The sequence below is a fragment of the Cebidichthys violaceus genome, unplaced genomic scaffold (assembly GCF_023349555.1).
Source record: "Cebidichthys violaceus isolate CVI_PGR_0920_01 unplaced genomic scaffold, fCebVio1.0.p SCAF_25, whole genome shotgun sequence".
Classification (NCBI taxonomy): Eukaryota; Metazoa; Chordata; class Actinopteri; order Perciformes; family Stichaeidae; genus Cebidichthys; species Cebidichthys violaceus.
This window is the reverse complement of record NW_027176428.1, coordinates 7,354,135-7,378,518: the sequence shown is the minus strand read 5'-3', so window position 1 is coordinate 7,378,518 and position 24,384 is coordinate 7,354,135. Positions and strand designations below refer to the sequence as shown.

The following is a 24,384-nucleotide window of genomic DNA, read 5'->3' as shown; positions in this document are numbered from 1 at the left end:
GACTCTCCCGTCCGTTCCTGGGATGACTTCAGTGACGTGACCTAGTGGCCACTGAGCTCTTGGAAACTGGGGATCCACCACCATGACTATGGTTCCCAGTTGCAGCTGTGCAGGGTCCTTATGCCACTTAGACCAGGTCTGAAGAGTCGGAAGGTAGCATCGGATGAAATGTGTCCAAAACTGGTCAGCCAACACCTGAGTGTGTCTCCAACGTCAGTGACTGAGGAGCTCTGACTCTGCATACACAGCCTGTGGTAGTGAGGGGTCAAGCCACCCCATGAGGAGCAAATTGGGGGTGACTGGGTCAACATTCGCCACATCGGTTGACACATAACCCAGTGGTTTGGAGTTTAAAATCCCTTCTACTTCAATCAGTACTGTCCTTAGGACCTCTTCTGGGACAGTTTGGGTCTGAATGGTGGCATACAGCGCAGCTTTCACTGATCTCACTTCTTTCTCCCAGACACCTCCGAAGTGTGGTGCACCTGGGGGGTTGAACTGAAACTTGATCTGGTGTTTAGCCAGATGAGCCTGGAGTGTGGGGTGCTTGGTTTTGAATGCCTCATCTAGTTCTCTTTCTCCTCCTTTGAAATTAGTGCCCTTGTCAGAGTGAAGCTCCGCTGGTTTGCCTCTTCGTGCAATAAAGCGGCGGAGAGCCATCAAAAGGGAGTCAGTGTCTAGGCTAGACAAAACATCTAGGTGCACGGCCCATGTTGTCAGGCACTTAAACAGTATGCCCCATCTCTTCTCGGGGCGACGGCCGACCTTCACTGTGAAGGGCCCAAAACAGTCTGTGCCTGTGGAGTAAAATGGGGGCTTCAGCAGCCTCAGTCTGGACTGGGAGAGGTCTGCCATCCTGGGCACAACTGGAGTGGCTCTCCACCTCTGGCAGTCCAGGCAGGAGTGCTGATGGCGTTTAACAGCTTCACGGCCATGCAGAATCCAGTATTTGCGGCGCAGCTCTGCAAAGAGGCGCTCTGATCCTGGATGATGGAGGTCTTCGTCTAAGTCCTGAATGATGAGCTGGGTCACTTTATGCCGAGAGTCCAGTACCACTGGGTGGAGGGCATCTAGCTCTAGCTGGTCGCTGTGGCGGAGCCTTCCTCCAACTTGGATGAGACCCACAGTCTCATCATACTCCGGGGCTAGGGAGAGCAGCCTACTGGTAGCAGATACTGGCTTACCGGCACACAAGAGGTTGAACTCCTCAGGGAATCTGTCCTGCTGGGTTTGTCTCAAAACTTCTCTCTCTGCTTCCCAGTAATCTTCTGCAGGAAGACTGTCTCGGTCTGCTGCCGCCCCATGACGGGACTGTGCAAACGCCTCTATCAGTGCTCTGAAGGAGGTGAACTGGTTGGCGTCTGGTAGCAGAGGATTATGAGCAGTCATGGTGAAGCAGCTGATGGTAGGTTTTCACAGTTCAACAGAATTCTCTGTCTCTCCCGAGGCTGGCTGTCTGGGCCAGAATCCAGATGACTGCTGCAAGAAGTCAGGGCCCTGACTCCACCTACTTTTACCAGCCAGTTCCAACAATGTCTTCCCTCGCGTGAGGTCATCAGCTGGGTTGTTGACAGAGTCCACGTACCTCCAGGCCCGAACGTCAGTCAGCTCCTGGATCTCAGCTACTCTTGTTCTTACGAACACTTTGTATCGACAGGAGTCTGATTGGAGCCAAGTGAGGACTGTTGTGGAATCTGTCCAGAAGACGACGACGCGGATGTTCACAGTCAGCTCTCTTTGCAGTAGTGTGGCCAATTGGGCAGCTGTCAGTGCAGCACAGAGCTCTAGCCTCGGCACTGATTGCTGTTTCTTTGGAGATACGCTGGATCTGGCAGTTAGGAAAGACACTTCCACACAGCCATGCGAGTTCTCTGCACGCATGTAGGCCACTGAGCCATAAGCTCTCTCTGAAGCATCAGCAAAGATGTGCAGGTCTCGCAGGAGGTTTGAAGTGTCCATCTCGGGGCCCACATAGCAGCGAGGCAGTGAAATCTGAGACAGATGCTGCAACTCCTCCTCCCACATCAGCCATGGCTTTAGCACATCATCAGGCAGTGACGGGTCATCCCAATCTCTTTGCTTTCCCCATAGTTGCTGCACAAGGATCTTAGCCCGCGTCGTGAAGGGGACAATAAAGCCCAGTGGGTCGTACAGGGGTGCCAGGACCCGGTATATATTTCTCATGGTGGGTTTGGGTCTATCCAGCATCCAATATTTATATCTCAAGGTGTCTGAATTGCAGAGCCAGCAGAGTCCCAGGGCGAGCTCTTGTGGGTCCGTGCCTGACTCGTTGAGCCACAACTCACTGTTTTCAGATCTGGCTTCTCTGGGCAGGTGGCTAATGACCTCAGGGGTGTTACTGGCGTAGTTCAAATCCACCTGTAGCCAGCAGTGATGTCAGTTTGTCTACCAGGTGTCGGGCTTCTTCAACAGAGGGGAGACTCTGCAGGAGGTTGTCCACAAAGAAGGACTGTTTCTGCAGTGCGAAAGTTGCACAGCAGGGGCTGCAGGTGGTGCCAAATGGAAGGACTTGCCACGTGTAGATGCTTGGTGGTTCCTCGGTCTTCAGGTCGCACCACAAGAAGCATCGCAAACGCTTGTCCTCAGAGAGCAGCCTCACCTGATGAAACATGCCCTTGATATCACTGCTGACGGCAATGGTGTGCTCTCTGAATCGCAGCAGTACCCCCAGCAGACTGGAACTTAAGGTGGGGCCAGGCAGCAGCTGCTCATTGAGGTTGTCTCCCTTATACGCAAAGGAGCAATTGAAAACGATCCTGTTTTTTTCGTTGTGGCTTACCATGTGATGTGGTATGAACCAGGACTCGGCTGCATCGCTAAGCTCCTCCTCTGGCACTTTCACGGCATAGCCCGCTTTCTCCAGCTTTCTGATCTCTGCACAGTAAGCGGCTGCTCTTTGCGGGTCTCTTAACAGGCGTCTCTCTGTGCTGCGGAGGTTGGCTAACACAGCCCCCTTACATGCTTGGAGTTGTGGCATGTTCTTCAGCCTGAGAAGGGGAGTGGCGTAGCGCTGTATCCCATCGACGTCTACTCGTATGGTCTTTGCCTCCAACAGTTGGACTGCTTCCTGATCCTGCCTGGATCATGTGGAAAGCTTCTCAGTCCTGTAGGGAAGGACATCTAGCTGCCACAATCTCTCTACACTCTGCAGAAGCTCAGACGCAGGTGAGAGGGTGGATATGTTTAGACACTGTTGTGCTGTTGACTGCTGCTTGATGTGCTTGGTCGGTCCCTGAAGCGTCCAGCCCAATCTTGTCTTCACTGCTGCTGGCCCCCCGGGTGGTCCTAGATGCACCGGCTCCACTGGAGTGATGAGGTGGGGATAGTCTGACCCAATTAACAACAGAGGTTGCACTCTGTTTAGTGCCTGGAGAGGAAGGCCTCTTAGGTGTTTGTGCTTCTTCAAAAGTGCATTTATCGGGTATGTGTGCTCGGCCAGACCCAGTTGATCAGCATTGAATGCTCTGTGTATCTTGAAGGACTTCTGTGGCTGGTCGGCTGGGGAGATGGAGAAAGACACAGCAGCGCCATGCAGAACCCTGAGAAACTGCCGAACAGTTCTGAGAACCAAATCCTCTGGCTCAACAGATAGCTTAAGTCTCTGCGTTGCTGCTGGAAGGAGAATGGTCCGCTCCGACCCATCATCTAGGATGGCATGCATCTCTAAGGTGTGCTCACCATTGCGCAGCAACACCGTACTCACTTTGAGTAGGTCTTGGCTGCACCCGGACCGCCTGTCCAAGTACAGCACGTCATTGGTTGTGCTGACGAGGCAGGACGTATTCTCAGCTGCAGGTTTTAAATTCAAATCGTGTAGAACTTGCAGATGCTTCCCCTTACACTTCTGACACGTAACTTTCAGGTGACACTGTGCAGCCTGGTGCGAGCGACTGCATCTCCAGCATCTTTTGTTGGTCTTGATCCAGGCAGTTTTTTGTTCCACTGTCAGCTGTGCAAAGTTTACACACTGGTCGAGAAAGTGTTGCATGTTTAAGCAGTAGTGGCAGTATGGTGTCCTATCTGGCTGCTTGGCATTTGGGGGTGACTTCACTGCTGCTGGTGAGCTCTCAGGCTGGTCTGTAGTGTGCAGGATGCTGGTGCTCCTGCCACTCTTGCTCCTGTCGCGGTGGTTCTCTGGCCGTGATCCTGATTTGTTCTTATCCTCTCTGTACAGTGACTCGTACACTGTCTCTTGAATCTTCAACTCATAGTAGAGCCAGTCTGAAAAGTGCAAGAGGCTGGGGATGGTAACACGCATGGGGTACAGGAACCTCTTGAACTCTGCCCGCATATCCTGAGGCAGCTTGGACAACAGCCCTGTCACATGTGACCCACAGTGGAGCTCAGTATGTCCACTGGCCCCAAGCTGATCTAACAAGCCAACCAGTGCTCTCAATCGCAGTGCGAACTGCTTGAACCCACAGGTGTCTCCACATGCAATGTTCGGGGTATCCATCAGGTCAGCAATTTTTCTGAGAGCTAACTGGTGAGTAGGGATGGGTATCGTTTGTTTTTTTTCGGATACCGGTGCTAAAACGATACTTTTAAAACGGTACCGGTGCCTAAACGGTGCCTGAACCGATACTTTAAAAAAACAAACACACAAAACGACGATTGACGACATTAAAGAAAGGCTTTTTTTTTTATTGCCGAGGCAATTTGTTTTCTTCAAATTGAACAATATATTAACTGTTTGAAGTATACTATAAATATAAATAAATACAAAACACTTGGCTTCAAACTACAGCTTCAAACTTTTTAACTTCAAACTATGAACAATATATTAACTGTTAACAACAGTTTACAGTATACTTAAATAAATATAAATAAACTTCAGCAATTCTTTTGCAGAAATATGAGCATATTTGCCTCGGCACCGAAAGGAAGTACCGAAAGTATTTCAGTCGGCTCAGGCACCGAAAGGAAGCACCGAAATCTGCGTTGCGTTTCGGTCCGGTATTGCCACCGGTTTTCGGTACCCAACCCTACTGGTGAGGCTGGCCATAGTGTTCACTGAGGCTAGCCATCGTGTCAGTGTAGGGCTGCAACGAGTTGGTGTAGGAGTCCGCTATGAGCAGCGCTCCTCATACTTCAGGTGGTCCACCAGGATCTGATATTTAAAGTGCTCTGTAGCGTCCAGAGGCAGCAGGTTCTCTAGGGCAACCTTAAGCCGAGCAAACTCCCTTGGATCTCCTTTAATGAATGCAGGGATTTTTGGGCTTAGGACCACGGTACACAGTCTCTTGGTGGTGGGAGGGTAGCGGCCTATTGGGCAGTGACTCCCTTCTTGGTGGGGTATAAGGTTCACAATACTCGGGTGTATGCATCCGGGAAACAGGATAAACTGGCTCTGGGCCACAGAGAGACTGCTCCTGATGTCTCGTCCACATGTCTCTCAGTGACGTTGTGAGCTCTGCCACAAGGTCCTGTGATGGTGGTTGTGCCGGGTAAACAACGTCTTCTGTTACAGGGGGCGGTGGCCAGTCATCATTATCCACTGGAGGCAGAGTGTGACCACTAGCTTGCACAGGTGAGTGGAAGCCCCGGCGTCGGCCATCAGACCTCTGGAGCTTGTCCAGAAAGCTGCAGCTCGCCTGGTGTTCAATCGCCCCTAGTTCTCCCACACAACTTCCTTTCTCCGTTCTCTACACTGGCTACCTGTAAGAGCTCGCATCCAGTTTAAGACTCTGGTGCTAGCCTACAGGGCAGTGAAAGGAACAGCTCCTTCCTATCTCCAGGCCATGGTCAAGCCCTACACCCCCGCCCAACCACTTCGCTCTGCTGCCTCGGGGCGATTGGTTGCCCCGTTGCTCAGAGGTCCTGGCGGCCGATCGACCCGGTCATGGCTTTTTTCTGTCCTGGCCCCACAGTGGTGGAATGAACTTCCCACTGACGTCAGGACAGCAGTCGCTGCCCATCTTTTGGCGCAGACTGAAAACCCACCTTTTCAGGAAATGCTACCCTGAGCCTTCCACTTAGCATTTATTGTATTCATACTAGCTTGTTGCACTTATTGTATATGTATTACTTATAGCACTAACTGATTTTCTTGTTTCTGCACTGTACTTTGGCTCTGAGTTATGCTCTGCTTCATGCTCTTAGATGCTAGTTTGGAAAAGGAAATGTACTTATGACTCCTGGTGACTAGTAGTTCTTTTGATTACCAATGTTGAATGCACTTATTGTAAGTCGCTTTGGATAAAAGCATCTGCTAAATGACTGTAATGTAATGTAATGACAGAGGGTGGTACGTGTCGTCAGCCTGCACTACGTGCTGCTGCTGAGGGGGCTCGGACATCTGTGGAAGAGAGGGGGCTCTCTGTAGCAGTGGTGGTGGGTCAGGGAGTCGCCTGTGTATGGCCATCATCTGTTGCTGCAACCTGTGATTGTCTTCCATCAGCCTGTGGAGGGCTTCAAGGATCTCTGGCGCCGTTTCTGCTGCAGGCCTCCGTCGATGAGAGGCAGGCATACTACGGAAAAGGGTGTCTGCATACTCAGGCTGGAAGGGATATTGAGCTGCCGCTCCTTGCGCAGCACTCCAGTCCTCATCTAGCCGGGGAGATGCGAGAGGCGTCATCCTGACGTTTCTCTCTGGGAAATTCTCCGCGCTGTGGTAAGGCCCCTGCTGTGCTGGCATGTAGACAGCGTAATCTTCCATCAAGGCTGGTGGCCGTGTCTCTCGGCGGGGACGAACATCTGCAGGACGTGGAGTCCTCTGCTGATCTGGAAACATCTTTAATCAATCCCACGGTGACCACTCTGTATCCGGCTCGAATGACCAATTGTAACATTTGACTGGGAAGGACTGTATAATTTGACTGGTTTATTTCAATTGTGACCACCAAGGGGCATCTATCAGAATGCACTCCAGACAAGATGTCCCTTAGATATGTTTATTGACAGTAGTCAAACAAGCAAGTGTGTGGTTCTGAAACAGATATACATGAAATAATAATTAGTAAGAAAACTCTATATAAAATAACATGTTGTTGTACCATACAAGACCACAGTGCAACTCCACATGTCAGCATAGATGTTTAGTAGATGCCTAATATGAACTACAAACCAGAAATAAGAGTGCTAAGGCATCATTTCTGCAACCTTTGTACAAACATTGCTTTGCTAGTAAGAACGTGCAATGATAAAGGCAACATACTGAATAAGCTGTACATTGTATCTCCTACGGTCGTCACTTAGCAAACAACAACGAACGAGCGGCTAAATAGATCAGACTAGATTGCCCTGCAAATGACAGAAGATAAACCTTATGGTGAAATACAACCAACACCAAACTTTACGTTACTTACTGGTTATTTACACGCACACAGTCTTGAAAGTGAAACTCCGAACATAAACACACTTTAATCTAGGTACAGACACGGCCATCATTTCGCGCCGCCACTCTCGTCAGAGCCTTTTCACCAATTTACTGCCGGTGATATTAGTCCGCGAGCAGCTAACTGCCGTCCTCTTCCGCAAGGGGCGTAGTGCGGTTTCTGCTCGGCTGCTTCTCCGAAACTCGTCTATAGAGGTCGTCCTTCGTCAAACAAATTCTGAAACATATTCTTGCACCCTGCATTTTCGGTGCATTACAGTAAAGGGCTGTTGAGCCTTGTGGTTTGCAGGTCTGATGTGCTGATGAGTCTGTCAGGGAAGATTAGCCCTCTAGAATATTCTCGTCTTCCTTCACTACTGGTGTAATCACTAAACTTGCCCGCTGAGCTCATGGTGATTATTAAGTGTGGGATTATTTAAAATTGACTGGAGGGCAGTGGGTAACCGGTGTCAGTTGTCAGCTGCCAAGAGAAAAAAATGGAGCAAATCAAGAAGACCATAAGTGTGTGTTTGTCTGCTTGTCCTTGTATGATTGCACTTAAGAGAATCGGTTTAAAGTCAGGAAATGGGAAATATGAAGAGAATGGACTTTTCAGTAAATCTTCAGTACGTTTGTAGACTTTGGGTTTCAGTTTATCAGAGTTAAGGTAATGGTTGACGAGTTATGTGTTAAAGTTGTGATCCATAAGATTTTCATTAAATGAAACCCAATTTTTTATGCTACTTATTGTTGTCATTTTTTAGCAATAGCCATTCAATATGTTTACAATCTGTAATTACACCATTGTCAATTAACATTGGCATTGGACAGGTGCAGAAACATCCAATACAGAAATAACTCCCAGAGATACTGGGCTGGGAAATCTGAGTCACCCTTCAAGTCCAGATATGTGCATGTCAGCATCAGATGAAATCAAAGGAAAGAGGGAGCTGTAGTTCTTGTAAACTCCTCACTAATTAATAATACAGAATTAGATAGGTTTCATTATGTCAATAACAAGGCTGAGGGACCTGCATAAGGCGCGTGACTGGTAGTAGGCCTAAATGTTTGGGACTGCGGCTTTGGGATGCTTCACTGAGGCAAAGGGACTCTGTAAGCCTGAGGTATTAACTGCCAATGTTAGTTACCCATATAGCCCTCATCCTGATTGGTGATGACAGAAAGGCAGATATAGCTCTGCCTGTGTAACCCAACTCCTCTGACTGCTGCGACCCAAAGCCCTGCAATTAGACAAGGAGATGAAGCCCTACAACTCCACAAACAAATGACAGCAGAGAGCTCGAAAGACATATTTAATGCTCCTTTTTCTCTTTGCAGTTCACACTTTGTGCTGCCATTCCTATTTTCCTCTCCCATTCTACAACTCCCAGTTGTTTTCCTTCTGCTTGAGCTTTGATACTTTCACTCTTCCTGTGACCTTCAGTGTCAGATCTTAAGAAATCAATGAAGGTGTTCCGTCAATTCAAGCATAAAGAGCCTGACAGGCTCGGAGATGGGGGTGGGGTGCAGCAGAAACAATTGGATGTAAAAGAGATTAACGAATCCGATCTTCAGGAGAGTGAGGAATAATAAAATATAAATGATGTTGGGCATAGTAGGTGAAATAGACTGAGAGAAGCTGCGAAAGCGCCTATGAAAATGAGAATTAAGATGAATGAAAAAGCAGAGATGGGATTTAAGAGGGAGAAAATGAGAGCAAGTGAATGTCCCTGAAATCCTTTTTCTCTCTAAGCAGGATGTGCTTTGATGTTTTATCTATAAAGCAACAAAGGCACAGAAAGCAGAGAGACTGGGTCTAGAAAATCTACTGTATGGGGTACTGGCAGCAGCGACAGGAAGAGGGGATGGGAAGAAGCTGGAGAGGTGGAGAGAAGGAAAGGGGACAGATGATACTGTATACCCCACAGAGGGGGAAGCAGAAAAATTAAAACAGGAAAATGTGAGCAAACCCCCTTGCTGAACAGACGGAGACATGAATGAAACAAGGTTTGGTTTGGGCCTGAGAAGAACAAGAAGAGAAAGAAAGAGAGAGAGGTGTCCAGTATGGTACTGCAGTGGTGACGATGGCTAATGCAGCATGGTGTGACGTCAACCTTGCAGCAGAGCTGAGCTAAACACTGGCAGACTAATCTGTCCTCTGTGGCCAGAAATGAATTGCATTGTTATGATTGCCACATGTGTGGCTGCAGCGTAGTAGCAGAGAGAAGCACCTTGGTCTGATTGGCCGCTATCAATCAATCTGCCTCTTTCACTTTGTGTAAGTACTCGAGAAATCCCATTTAACACCTGCCTCCCTCACACATGAATACAAAAGATAAATGTTGGTATTGTTAATTAATGTATTGTTTCGTATGACCTGAAGAAGACTTGATGAAAAATAATGAGTGTTTGTCTGCCTTTGAACTGCTGCAGCGCAGCCCAGACAGCGTGAGTAAGCCAAGTACCGTACTGTAAGCAGAGTATTCCTTCATTATTAAAGAATGTCCACCGTGTTTTAAGCTCCCAGTCTCTCAGGTTTCTGTGTAAAGTGCTGGAGAGCTGCAGGGGAGCAGATGCACACCGAGGCTCACAAGTAAAACAGCAGGCGGAACAAACAGGTGGCTCACTATTAGACATCCCACTGCATCTCACAGACGTGACACCAGCTCTCTCATACATACACATGCATTTTCACGCATGCACGTTCATATTAACCCAAACGATATGTAAATATGAACATACTGGAAGCAGCCCCTACTCATGTTCTGTATTCCATGCTCATGTAGACCATGTGGGAACATGCAAGTCTGAGCAGGGGAGATATAATTAAGTGGCCCCTCACAGAGTTACACAAGTTTCAGATGACTCCCTCCCTGCCTGTGTCCTTTATACACCATTGCATTTAGAGTGCAAGTATTTAACGCTTCATCACTGGAATGCATTTATATTTTTAGCCAGGCTTGTATGTCAGGCTTTTGCTTGATTTCTACTCGTGTTTAGGTTAGAGGTTACAGTGTAGGTCAGAAATATCAGTATTCTTTTAATGTAAAAACCTTTCAATGTTGACAAATACACATTAGTCAAACTCAGATAATTAGTTGGACTGCATAACAAATTCAGCTCAGGAAATTTGTCTTTTTTCACTTTTAGTAGAACTAACTGCATGTATAATTTATTTTGGGCTGTTTTCCTGTGGCATAATATGAGAGGTCACACAGTTTTTCCTGTAGATAGATTTTCAGAGGCAGCGTGATCAGAAATGTTATGGCCCACAAGGAAATGTGCTATCTAATTTCTTATTTCTCCGTGCCATGAAAGAGTCTCTGACCATCAAGATACTTCCTCTGTACATGTGTACTTACAAACACATACACACTATAAAAGGCCCAGTACTTGACTCTTAACACATCAATCATGACATCCAGTAGCTGGGTTTTGGATGTCCACATTATGAGCTATTTGCTTTTCAACGTCAGTTAACACTGCTGCCTCTTTAATGGGAACACTCAACTCATTCCTATAGAGTTTTATAACTTCTGGCCTCTTTTATTTTGGTCCCTCTGCCTCATGTTGGCATAGTGCCATCTGTCAAGAGTGAAATGCAGAAAATGTGGTCCATCAGCTTTAAGGTAGCTCTGAGGACAAGCTTGTGTTAACTGTGGTTCACCCTCACACGTCTCACACCCCTCCATTAAACCTTATCAGAGCGGATTTAAAAAACACTCATTATACTCACCTGAAATATACTTTTCAAACCTGATACACAATCTCTGTACACTTAAAATAAAGGTTTTGCAAACTTTCTGAAACTTGCTTGCTGTCCTTTTAGTTGCTTTTGACACAACATCCCCATAAGCTTTTGATACTGGAGTGCAGAAGGACATCAAAAATTATACTGGACAGTCAAAGAATAAATTAAGCAGGCAGGGATTTTCTCGGTCTTCCTCCCCCCCACTCGCCTTCCTGGACAGGCTAAAATTGGAGCTGAGAAACTGTGAAGTTCTCACCTGCTCCAGCTGTACAGTCAATCACCAAATCATTTTGACTTCAGCCAGCAAACTTTTTAGGTCATAATTTAATTTGTGTGCAGGTGCGGTGCTCTGTGACGGTTTGACTGTTTGTTAAGGTCTGCCCCCCCCCCCCCCCCTGTTTCTACGCTTGTCAAGCTTTCTGTTCTCATGTGCAGTTTACAATTAAAACAGCTGCTGATTTACCACTCAAAATGCTTGGTAATTTTCTCATGCTCATTTTCAGCCAGCAACTGTTGATTTCTGGAGCTGAATTACAAAAATGAGGGTATTCTTTTCATTCTCAGAAATCTATCCATTTGTTCCAATAACATTTGGAAAGTCTAGCTGTATGATTAGATTATTTTAGCCCATTCATGTGTGCGAGGAGCCAACAGGAAGTCAGCTGTTGCTCTCTTTCGGCTCAGCTGGAGAAGGACTTGGTGGTTAGCCAATTATTGACTGACAGAAACCAAGCACATCATTAATGACGTGCTTGGTTTCTACTGTCAGTAGTAAGTTAGTTAGCCGGACATGCTAACATTGCAGCTAACATTTGGCAGATAGACACACTTTAATTCGTTTCCTACACTTTTGAGTATGTGTTTTTTTTTTTTAAAGGCTATAAGAGAGACAAGGCCCTCCAAACTCTTTTAATGCCAAACCAAAATGCTGTACTACTACCCCATGCACACTGCTCTGGCATTTTTTAGGAATCCAAAGCTTGACAGGCCCGCTGTGCCAGCTGCTATAAAAGCGGATCCTTCATTTGAAGTATTTAAGTTTTCATACCTCTGAATTGAAGCGTATTTGACAGACGTTACAGGAGATGATTGGCCGCTTTGTCTTCACCATTGGTGGCCCGAAGGTATGCGTCATCACAGCTTTCTGGACGGGGTCCATCTGTGGACAGACAACCCAGAGGTCACATCAAAGATTCAACACAGGAGAAGCTGAGGGCAGTGTTTCCATTGTTCTCCTAACGGTAGTCCAGTGATTGTGGATGAGAGAGAAAGGTGTTAAAGGAAAGGTGCAGGTGAATGACAGGGAGAGCCGCTGAAGGGGGAGAAAGCTGGGAGATAAAAAAGAGTGGAGAAGAGTCAATTGAAGAGGGAGTGGTGATTGATGTGGACAGGAGGATGTGTGTTTTCACTGCAGCAGCTGGAGTTCTTGTGTGCCGTTCAAATGCTTTAATTCATGCCAGGGTTAGAAGGGCCTAATTACAGAGCCCCTATCTCCAAAAATGTGTACTTTGTATGTGTGCTATAAAACCTCTGCTTTTCAAAACATCATACCAGAATACTATACAAATCAATAGAGATATTTTCTGTGAAGCACCTTGATAAGAGATAAAAACATATTTTAGATTAGAAGAGACATTAGGGCCTTTTTGCGAGAAAAGCAATCAAATTTGGCTGCAGGGAATTTTAATTTCATATATGAATAATCAATACATTGAGTTATAAAACTGCAGAAATGTGATTAAAGAGTTAAAAAATGAGAAAGTCATGAACATATAAATATCTCAAATTAAATGCCAAATTTAAATATCAGCCCGTAACTTCTTTTTTTTAAAAACAACCAAGCCTGTGATTCTCAGATCAAACACAGATATACGCCACTTCCCTCTCCCATGAAATGTTAACCGCCTCATTTTTAGATGGCTTGAATGGACTCGTGTGAGCTCTCTGGCCCATTGGCAGGGTTCAACAACCACAGCGCTGGGTGTTGCCCTCATTAAGTAGCCAAAAGCACACTGCGGTTTTACTCTGCCTCTCATCTCCTGCTCAGACTGTGAACGTCTGCTGCCAAATGAGAGACTGCTCCATGCACCAGGGGAAATGGTATAATTGGTCTGAAAACTTAACCCTGCTTGAATGCATTGTTCGGAATATTTATAGACTTTAGCCTGTTTTTTTTATTTTGCTCCTGTCTCTAACTTGTTTCTCCAGTTCACCTCTCTTGTTTTCTGCTTTTCATGTGGAGACTTGAGGGGTTTACCATGAAGCAATTTTGACAGAGCCAGGCTTTCTTTGCCTTAGCTTGCTCGACAAAGCTTCAAGCCCTAGTCAGAGATAATGGGTACCACTACGGTGGTTATCAGCTTGCCCGTTAACCCAGGGTTTCTTCATCAGGCTCTGGGGGGTTGTTTGGTGCGACTCTATTGCACAAAATGGGCTCGCAATGCAATGCATTGAGTTTGTGCTACTGTAATTGCATGGCATCCTTTGGTGGCATTTCTGATGTAACGTTATGGCTCAACAAGCTTGCATTTATTTCTTCCCTCAGCCGGGAATCTGTATTGCTCATAGATTGGCTATTGACTATATGAGTGAGGCTATTTCCAAAGGAGTTGATTAGTGAAAGGCGCTTTTTAGCCGATTTCAAACAAAAACTCGGAACACAAAGTGATCCGGACCAGGTTAGGTCTGCAGCATAAGTTGCCATGATGATCTGTAAAAAGAGAACCACTTTCATGTCAAAGAAAACTCTGGCTTTCGGCTCAACATACCTCGCTAACCCACTAATCTGGCTTTGTGGTACACTCCTCTGCAACACCTCCACGTTTGTTGTTTACATGTGTACATTTGTTCCAACATTGTGTGTTGGTGAATTCATGACAGTTTGTGTGTGTTTGTATCAAAGTGAATTATTTTCTGTGTCCCGATGTGTGTGCGTGTCAACAAGCTTGGTTAAAACAAAAACCCCTCTATCATTGTCATGTCCATCTCTTATTGGTGGATGTTCTCCATGTTGATCTCTCCCTGTGCCTCACTGTGTGTCTTTTGCTGCCATTCTTTTACCACATGTTCTCATTATGATCTCTTTCTATACTTCTGTCCCTACTGTTATGCCCTCATTAACCTATTAGTCTGCTTTCTGTCTGCTCAATTACTCTCTCCGCCCTCAAACAGTGGAGCTTTTGTTGAACCAGAAATGTACACTGTGTGTCACATGAATATCTGGGCATATTTGCTTCATTCTTAAATATCCGATATCTAAAACATTGTAAATCTCTGAAGCTCAAGATCATCCCACATTTTTTCAATAATTTTTTAAGTTAAGATCCTTAAGATTTCAGTCTTGGTGGACTTGGTGGAAACAACAAATGTGTTTTAATGCCACATGTCCCATAGTTCTGTTTGAAATGGCACGTGATTGACCGCTGGCAGCAGCAAACACATCTTGAGAGGCTTCCTTAGAGGAAGAGCAACTCATTTATCGGTTAACAGGGCACTTTAACTGTATGTTGAAAGGATTCATTGCTTCAAGTTTTTTAATAAAGAAGACTAAAGATTAAAAGGTTCCAGACCTCTAAATCTGCTGTTGTGTTCTTTGACAGCTATTTGTCGGCCCCAGTTAGAGAAAAAAATTTGAATTTAGACAGGGGTTGGCATCTCTGCCTGAGCCACGACAATATTGACAAGGATAGATGAGATCCACGCAGCTACAGGCCTTTGGAAGTCTACTTCTACTTCTACTTCTACTAAAAGGGTTCATTTCAAACTTCACTTGACTTGAAAATTGTTAACTGCTCCCATCAAGCAGTCCTGCCACTTCTGTTTCAGCTGAAATAGATGTGCAACAGATATGTCACTTGCTACTGATCGGTTTGGGAAAAATAACATTCCCTCCCACACAGAAAATAGAATAGTTATTTATATTAAATAAATGTATTATTATCGGAGCACAAACTGAATCATGAAGTAATACAAAATTGTTGTTCGGTATGATTATCAGGGTAGAAGATAATTGAGTTTCATCTGATATGGTAACAATGACTCATGATTGAATTGTGTGCTCCAGATCAGGTCCAGGATGTGCGTGCATTGTTTCCTATGAATCCTTGGTGTATGTGTGTGCAGTGGAGGGTGGATAATAACAATGAAAACTACTACAAACACATTTAATGGATATCGCTTGAAAAAATACCATAAATGGCATCAAGATTGGCTTTGATGTATTGAAAATATGAATAATTATAACTTTAGAGTCATATGTCTTTCCCAAACTGAGTAACTGACACAGAGACTAATACTATGTATTCAGCCTTACAGTTAATGTATTTTCCTCTGGAGCATGTGAAATCAACAGTGTCTCACTCTTTCCCTCTGCATCACTGTGCAGCTTCTCAGTCTCAGTGCAAGAAGTTGAGACCTACAGTATACTCCTGAGAATCTTAAGAATCTAGAAATGAACTGTAATCCTGGTGAGTCAGATCTGATATAAGCTCTCTTGGTAACTCACTGAAGTCCAACACTCCAAAGACTTTCCAGCCAAACTGGAGCATAACTATGATTGAAACAATAAAATGCAGTAATAAAAGAGTGTTTCCCGTCTCCGTGTCCTTTCAGTCTCTAAGGACGAGGAGGCTGGTGGGTCTGCTTTAAATAAGGACTCACTGAGCTGCAGCCTTCTATCACTGAATGACAGCGGTGTCTTAGACTTGTTTATGTTACTGCGCTGACAGAGTGATTTGGATTGAGGTGCTCTGGCCTTAGTGGACACACTCAAAAGTCCTTGCAGAAGCAGGATGAATGATTAACCTGCGCAAAGGTCTGAGCGCATGACGAAAAGCTTAATGATACTGTGTTTGCATGTGTGGTGCAGATGCTTTGTCGCCACGCTGACCTTCACATGAAACCCAATCTAGAAATGAAAAGGAGCCAAAGAAAATGCTGACTGAGGAGAATCCAGCCCTGTGCCTCTTATACAATTGATTAGCTGTAACTCATTTTACTGCAATAAAACACTCGCCTGGGCATTTTCTCAATTATGCTGAAAGTCACTCAGCTGAATAAAAAGTAAATAGCTGTCACCTTATCATTTTGGATTATGCAGTATAAATCCTCAACAATTTATCACTTGTCTTCATTCAGGAGACAACTCTCCAAAACCACAATACCAGCTCTGTCTTCTGTTAAGTGAAACAAGTTGATAACAAATCCCAGGCGCCAGTTGTGCAAGTGTGTGTGTTCGTGCAGGTATGCCTGTGAGCACTCACTGTATTAAAGTTGTGGAAGAGGCCGATGCTGGCCGGGTGAGGCGACTCCAGGGGGAACTGGAGGAAGGGCTTCATATCCAGCGGGGTTGGGATGACAGATGGGCTCCTGAGGAAGGCAGGGACCGGCCCCGGTCGGTTTACACTTCCTGTGGTAGAAGCACAGATGCGGAAATAAGAGATTAGAAAATGAAAAAAGCATAAAGACCATTAATTAATACATCCGATCAAGCGTTCCCCCTTATAGACGATAACGATGACAATCCAAACTGAAATCATTGAACAAAGTTTGTTAGTGACGAGATGAGCAGCTACCACATTTAATTAAATATTTTCTTAAAGGAATAGTTCAACATTTAAGGAAATACACATACGCTTTCTTGCGTTAAATGCAACTGTCATGACTGGAAACGGGGAGACAGATGGCTCTGGTTTAGCTCTGCCCGATGGTAACAAAATCTTCCTCGCAGTACCTCTAAAGGTCACTAATTAACATGTTATATCTTGTTTGGTAATTCTTTACAAAAAACAAAGTGTAAACATTATACATTGATAGCGGTTTCCCCCTGTTTCCAGTCTTTGTTTTAGTTTGCTAAAAGGCTGCTAAAAGGGTCCGGGACTATTCTTAAAACGTTTTGGGCCGTAGCATCAGATGCCCAGACCATGATTCCTGAAGGTCTTTTTATGGCCTGTAAATTCTCCGCCTCCCTTACAATTTGTCTCAACCATTTTTTGGCAGCTGCGCTATTTACTGTAATGAAGGCAAAGGGCCCAAAGGGGTTCATATGATTGGGTGTTGCCAGAGGGCCAGTCCACCCCTGGCAAGAACCAAGTTTTGTTTCCAAAATGTCAAACTTTTTTCATTAAATGTATAATATATATATATATAGTGCCTGCTGTAAAACCAGTTTTAACTGAAACACCATTAAAATGAATCTAATACTCTCCTTTTTCTCAATCTGAACCCCCCCCCCCTGCATAATGTTGAGCCCCACTACCCACCCACACCTCTCCTTTCTCCACCTCTCTTGCTCATGTTTCTCTCACCAGTAGCTCAGCAGTGGTGAATGCCTGCACTTGAGGAGTCTTATGTGATTGGCAGGAAGGCTAAGCTCCTTAAGCCTCGCAGCTGGGGTGCTGCAGATATACTCCTTTTCTCCATTTCTCCCTCTGTCTCTCTCTCGCCAAGCACAGTTTTCTATCCCCATGTCATGGTCCCTTATTCTGTCTGCTTGCCTCTGTATCCCTCGTCTGTGCTTCTCCTCACTCCAGCACCAGTTCTTCTCACTGTTTTGTTCCTCCTCCTCCTCATCCTCCATCCTCTTTCTGTTTTGCTCTCTCCTCTCCACTCCGCTTCCTGTAGTTCTTCTATTTAGCGTAAAAAACCAGCAGGGTGCTTCAGAGAATTTGTATAATCTTTTCTTTTGAGATTATATGCAATTGTCCTCCTTTACTGCCAACGCTTTGTGATGACTACTTAACAATTTTGTTACATTTGAAAAGAAAAACTGGTCACTTGTTAAAATGAGGGGAAGAAAAGGCTATTTTGGTAACAGCAGAGGAGGCTCCTTTCACTGACAGCAGGGGAGACGTAAAGAATGTGCTGTCAGGATCAGAAATAGATGGAGGGGAAAGTCTCTCCTTCTGGCATTCCTCTTCAGACTGCCTTAGTCCTTGGGAGGCTGTGGCAGCTGAAGCTCAGCTATAGCTATATTGTCATTTGTGTGTGGCTGCTCTGCATATCCCGCATGGTAAGTAGGGAGTTCAGAAGGTAGAAGGGAAATAACGTATAAAAGTGGAGGTCATGGTTTAAATGTCCTTCAGACATGCCATGAAGCCCACAGTTCACATGGCGGCCATTATCACCTCTCCAAACCAACCACAGCAAGGTTTGTGCTGAGTGAAAAAACAGCGGTAATAACACACCTTAGTTCACATCAACATATGAACATGCAGGCATGAGTGAAGGCTCAACAGCAGATATCACAAAGTAATGAGTGTAAAATAAGTAGCATAGAAAGTTTGACGTATTTGGATGCTGATATTCTATTTTTGAAGACAACAAATCCCATGAAAAGACCCAAACTAACAATGTGTTAGTCCATCTTTTAATACGTTCTGACTTCCCCATCCTGTCAGTGGCCACAGCCCCAAGGACATGTGTTCCTACTGAAGATGTAGATATTTAAAATCATGCTACAGATAAATACTTGCTGGGTCACTGTAGTCCATAGAATAGATTAGTCAAACAGGAACAAATCATGTTATTGTTGGGGAATATTTTCAGCGAGCTATTGAGTATTTACAGGACAGTGCACGTGGCAGTGACACAAAATATACAATGCAGTGCCCACGTTCATGGTATGCAATGTGTAAACTATGGACATAGTCTCTGTGACGTCACCCTTGTTTTTCTGAAGCTCAAAGTGGGTGTCTCCGGCCTTAGCCATCCTGGCAGTGACAATACCCCTCAACTCGTCAGTGGAGATGAGCTGGGCATGAGTAATGCAGCAGAGCAGACAACTGGCAGCTAGTGACCTGTGACAGCACCCACCTCAATTATGCCTTACTTTGAGCCTTGATATAATTCAAATTGATGAGTTATATTTAAATTCACAAACCGTACAGTAAATGTGGAAATTAGCTATAGAGACCAAAACAGTTTTTTTTGTACCAGGCTCTAAACATGTTTATTTTTGCTGTAAAGTTTGACATTTTTAACTTGGGGTTCGTGGGGATTGACCCGCTTTAGGAGCCAGCCTCGAGTGGCTGTTCAAAGAACTGCAGTTTTTGGCATTTCTGCGTTGGCTTCATTTCTCAGACCTGGAGGCTGTCACTTGGTTTGTGGTAGTAAAGGAACATGTCACAGTGCAAAAGTGTGGCTGATTGATGTGTTTTTGGACAACATTGGAGCTCTGAGGCACAGAGGGATACAAACTATCAGGCTTTAGCTACACTGATGCTATGTAGGATAAATTAATTGATGGTCTTCCTGTGGGATTTGTTGAAGAAAAATACAGAATATCACCAGACCTACCCTGTAACAATTCAAACATGTAAGGCACCTGTGACATTCTAGTTATTGTGGCAAAAACTATTTAAAAAACAGAATGAGAAAATGTCTGAGAGGCAATTAAACATGTGGTTAACAAAGCATGTAGTGGGACAATCATGTTTCAGCTTTATGGATTAGCTCTGAGGTGTCATCATTGTGCTTCCTCTTTGCTTAGTGAAGCCTATTCCTGACACGCTTCTGGTAAATCCGCAGCTCATTGTACGCCAAATAACAATTTAAAGGTCAAAGCATGTCTGTTACTTGTAAATCTGCATTTGCTGTGCAGACGCTCACAATAGAGTGATGTTTTTAACGTTGACACACAGTGTTTTCAGGGTCATTTTCTGCACCATCCCACAGCAGCTTGATGCGGTGTGAGTGTAGCAGCAACAGCCCCTGACCTACCCTCTTCCTGAGTGATTTACAATGACATCAGATAAGTGTACGCCACGACTCCTCAACAGCGACCACGCAGGGAGGGTGCGCATTGATTGGACACATTCTGAGGAGCGTTAAAGTGTTAAAGTGATGCCAAACTCTATAAATCCAGACCTCTCCCTCTATTGCGCCTTCTTTCCACTAAAATGAACAGACAGCGCTGTCTCACCAAGCCTCTAATCTTACTGTCTTTTCTTTCTAATGCAAATGTTTGGGCGAGAAAAAGATCAATGTCTGTGTAATAGCTTATTGAATTTTTGTGTAGATTGTGAGAGAGAGGTAGTTGGACAGAAATGAAGAGACGCAGAGAGGGAAAAAAACAACAACCAGAGACAGAATCTTATCATCACAGTAGATTTCACAAACCCTGACGTGTGCACACACACAGGCATGCACACTCCAATATGCTGTGACTAAGGCCTCTCAAATTGGCAATTCATTTAACCAATTTAGCTTTAATGATCACAGAGGTAATGTCAATGTCAGTGACGTCGCTGAAGCCTCTCTGTATTCCCTGGCTGCCTCCATCTTTGTGCTCCATGATGGGACAGGAGACTGGGTGACATGCTGTCTAACAGAATGATGTCTGACGAGAGGCAGAAGCACTGCAGGGTCCCACCAAAAAAAGAGAAAAGAAAAAAAGAAATGCAGCCACCTTTAGTTCCAGCTCCACACTCCAGGAAGACCGGCGGCTTGGCACACGATGCCAGCCGCCTCACATCTGCATCTAAATGGGCTGCTGTGCACAGAAGACTCTGAAATGAGCTTCATGAGGCAGATTAGCCAGCATCCCCTGACAAAACCCCATCATTGTCACTGCAGCAGAGACATCTCTGTGGTAGCAGCGGGTCTGTTAACCCAAAAACCATTGGATAACGTTTATAGCGTTCTCTCAGCATTTATATGGATTATTTATTATGGATAGCGTTTATAGCGTCATGTTTGTCTTTGCCCCAGGTTTTGTGCACAAGGCAAAATGAAAAAAATAGTTTATCAACATTTGGTAGCAGATGACACCATTAGTATGTTTACGATCGTCGTCTGTTCAAATGATTTGTGGCTCCTATTTGTTGATTTGTACTGTGATGCCACATTTTGGTATCAGGTGACCTTAAAATAAGTTCTCTGCAAAATAAACACTTGAAAGGATTTGTTACATCAGCTCTCTCCCTGGTGGTGTAAATAGAATGCAACTGTGTTGGAAGATCTAACCTTTAAAGAAACAGAGTGCTAACTTTGTCATGATTGCAGGAGGGAAGATGGCACTGTCTTAGTGTCGCATACTGCTGCTGTGAAGGACTGAGCATGAAATCCAATTTACTGCAGCACAGCTTACCCTCAAGTCAAAGGCAGCTATTTCAACCTAAGCCGGGTACAGGCGACAATACACACACACACACACACACACACACACACACACACACACACACACACACACACAAACGTTTGTAGTTTGAATGAACGATGCTCTAAAAGGAGTAACTTATAGGTTCCACGCTGATTAATGTGTTTGTCTGTGTGAGATCTGGACAGCGAGGAGAGAACACAGTGAAGAGGAGAGGCGAGTTCTGGGGAAGAAGAACACAGTTGATTTCAGTCTGCACTTTGTTTTAATGATAGATGCTCTGAGCCCCAGCGGCCAGGCTTAAATGCCACCTCCCAGAGAACTCTCAGAAGTCCTCTTTTACTAGAAATGTGTGTGTCTGTTTTCATGCTTTTCTCTTGAGATCAGCCAGCTTTGCGCTGTGATTTCATGCAGTATTTGCAATTAATGAAGACTTGGGTTTTCCCCTACAGATTTTGCACTGCTCTCATTAATATTTAAATCATTATGTAATGATGTTAGTACATTGTGGTGTTTGGACTTTTCCCTGTTAACAGCTTATTTTTTCTTTCCATAGTGTCGGATTATGAAACCTTACAAAGAGGTAGAAACTCCTTGATTGGCAAGGAAATGGAAATGATGGCAATGGTGCTTAGTGGATCAACTCGATTGAGCGAGGAAAAGAGGTCTGGACGAGGGGGTAGATGAGGTGGAAAGAGAAGGAAAGCATGGAGGAGGGGGAGGGAGCCGCATGTTTTGAGGTGAGTCCAAGGTGGCCAGAGGAGGTAAAGAGCCATGTTAACCTGCAGGTTAATGTACAGAAAAAAATGCCATCTGTTAACTGAATAAAGCAGTTATTCTCCCCACAGTTTGAACTATATACACTACTGCTTACATGTTGTAAATCTCATGGTAACATCGTCAAAGTGGAGGAAGCAGTACATTCGGTGCGCTGCTTGTAAGGGTTAACCTTTGGCTGTCACATGCAAAATGTCACATCAGCATGAACAATTTTGGATTATTTTGTTGCCCTCCCCATAGGTTGTCTACATGTCATGTCTTGTTTTTACACAAATACTAAGACATTAACTTAGGAAGACGGGTCATAAATGGTTAATTTCTTTGCAATTACATTAACAATAGAATCCCCATCTCCCTTTCCCTCCCTCCCTTCCTCCACCTCAAACGTATACAATATTATCTCATGATATTGATAGTAATAATAATAATAAACCAAGCTAAATACAAGTAACTTACAGGACCATATGATCAAATAGCCATTGGTTATATGGACTAGTATTAAAGTAACACATACAAACTGATAGACAAGAGATGTGTAAAATATAAAAGTAAATCAAAGCACATACACATACACATGCTACATGTTAACTATCATACATGTTGGACACATCCACATTTTTTCTCATAAAGACTCAAACACACAATTTTTTTTGCTCTAGATAAAACTGTTTGATAATATTCTCCTAAGAAGAATGAGCATCAGTTGTTTCAGCAAGGGCACCAAAACAATACCAGTTTTCGCTCAACCGCTAAAGCCCTCTAGAGACCGTTGTAACTATGACAGGAGCAAGTCAGGTAATGTTGTTATGACAAAGTCTACATATGGAGGAGGTTAAGATGGATGGATGGGTCAACAAAACATTGGACTTTAATAAAGGAGGTCGCTGTTAGTTTCCCCTTTTCCAACCGTCAGACTTTTAAACAAAAAATCATGATCACGATCTTTCCAGAACCAAGTGTTTACTGTTGTAACCACAGGGAAGAAAGGTCCCCTAACCTTAACAAGATAGTAAGGGGCATCAGATCAGAAAATGTGTCGTTCTGAAAGGCAAATAACATGTTCTTTAATTTGGGGGACTGGTTAAACATTTTGCAACTCATGCAGATGCGTCTTTGCCTCAGTTCGTGCAGTATAAAACTTTGCATCTGTTCACTTGCTTCTTTCCATGAGCTTCATATGTAACCATGCCACGTCTAAATGTTGCCTTGCATTCTGACTTAACACACCCTCAAAGACTAGTGTTACTGTAAGTCTAGTTTTTGTCTGTTGAAGGTTAGCTCACCTTGCCTTAATCCACATTGACTAAAATATTATCATAAGCAATAGTCACAATAGACAAAAATATGAAGGTCAACAGTAGGTTTACAAATACCGGAATTTCCCTTTAAGCTACCGAAAGGATGGTAGACAGTAAAGATTTGATTTTAGCAGTATATTTTTTAAACTTCTAAGATAAATTATATTAATATAATCCATCTGTGGCTTTGAGTTATGGGTAATTGCGTGAATGTTACCATGCTGGATCCTGGAGAGCTTTGTTTCATAAAGATCTTGTGAATATCTGTCTGTAGCTCATTTCAGGCTTCACCTCTTTAGGGAGGCATCGGAACAACCTGAACCTGGCTGCCAACTTTCTCTTTCAGTACACAGCAGTCATGACGTAGCATAGTTTGAGGCAAACTGAGAACGATACCGCATGAAACCATACAGAGCGAAGTAAGAACCATTAAGAGATCCACCATGTCAACATGACCTGCAGTCCTGCCCCACATCTTTATTCTGTGTGTCAAACCATTTGCACACCTGCTGGGAGCTGGCAGAACACACCACTGCGGATACAGACCTACAGAAACCTGAGCATGTAAAGTACACAAGCAAACACACATAGGCACATGTGCAAAAGGGTGAACACATACAGAACAATGGCATCAGACGAACAGAAGGCAGGTGCACGTCCTTATGATTTTAAACAATAGAGAGCACACAAACGCAATTCGCACTTGATCTTCAATAGACAGGAAAATCAAAATAGAAAAAAAAGAGAATATATGCAGCTGATCTACATATAGCTTATTGTGTTTTTCCCTGCAGAAACTGAAATTACAGGCTACATTTTGGGAGCTGATTGGAGTCTGAAGGCCAGAGTGTGGTTTTATGCTATAGCTTGGTCTTGGTTTATGCAGGAGTAGAGTCAGGCTGGTGGCCTATGCAGCTGTGGTCTGCATACCTACAGAACAACAAAGAGACTTTATGCTTAGCCTATGTGCCCTCTTGCCATTTTTGCCATCCTTAAAACCAGTAAATTACACAAGTGTTTTGTGCAGCAGGTTTCAAGGCCTTCTAATATGTATAGCACTGGTCAGCAAGTCCTCTACACTAAATGACAAATATGTTTTTGCCATTGCCTTCCAAAACAATAT

General features: G+C 44.4%; 1 protein-coding gene across 1 annotated transcript in view; it reads right to left on the bottom strand.

The window, feature by feature from the left end:
* LOC137879680 (zinc finger protein 385A-like) overlaps positions 1 to 24,384 on the bottom strand; it is a 34,306-nt gene that overhangs the window by 6,695 nt on the left and 3,227 nt on the right. The window contains exons 2-3 of the mRNA XM_068720583.1: positions 16,349 to 16,494; positions 12,136 to 12,246 (exon numbers count right to left, since the gene is read on the bottom strand). Coding sequence (XP_068576684.1) covers positions 12,136 to 12,246; positions 16,349 to 16,494 — 257 coding nt within the window. The remainder of the gene's footprint in view (positions 1 to 12,135; positions 12,247 to 16,348; positions 16,495 to 24,384) is intronic.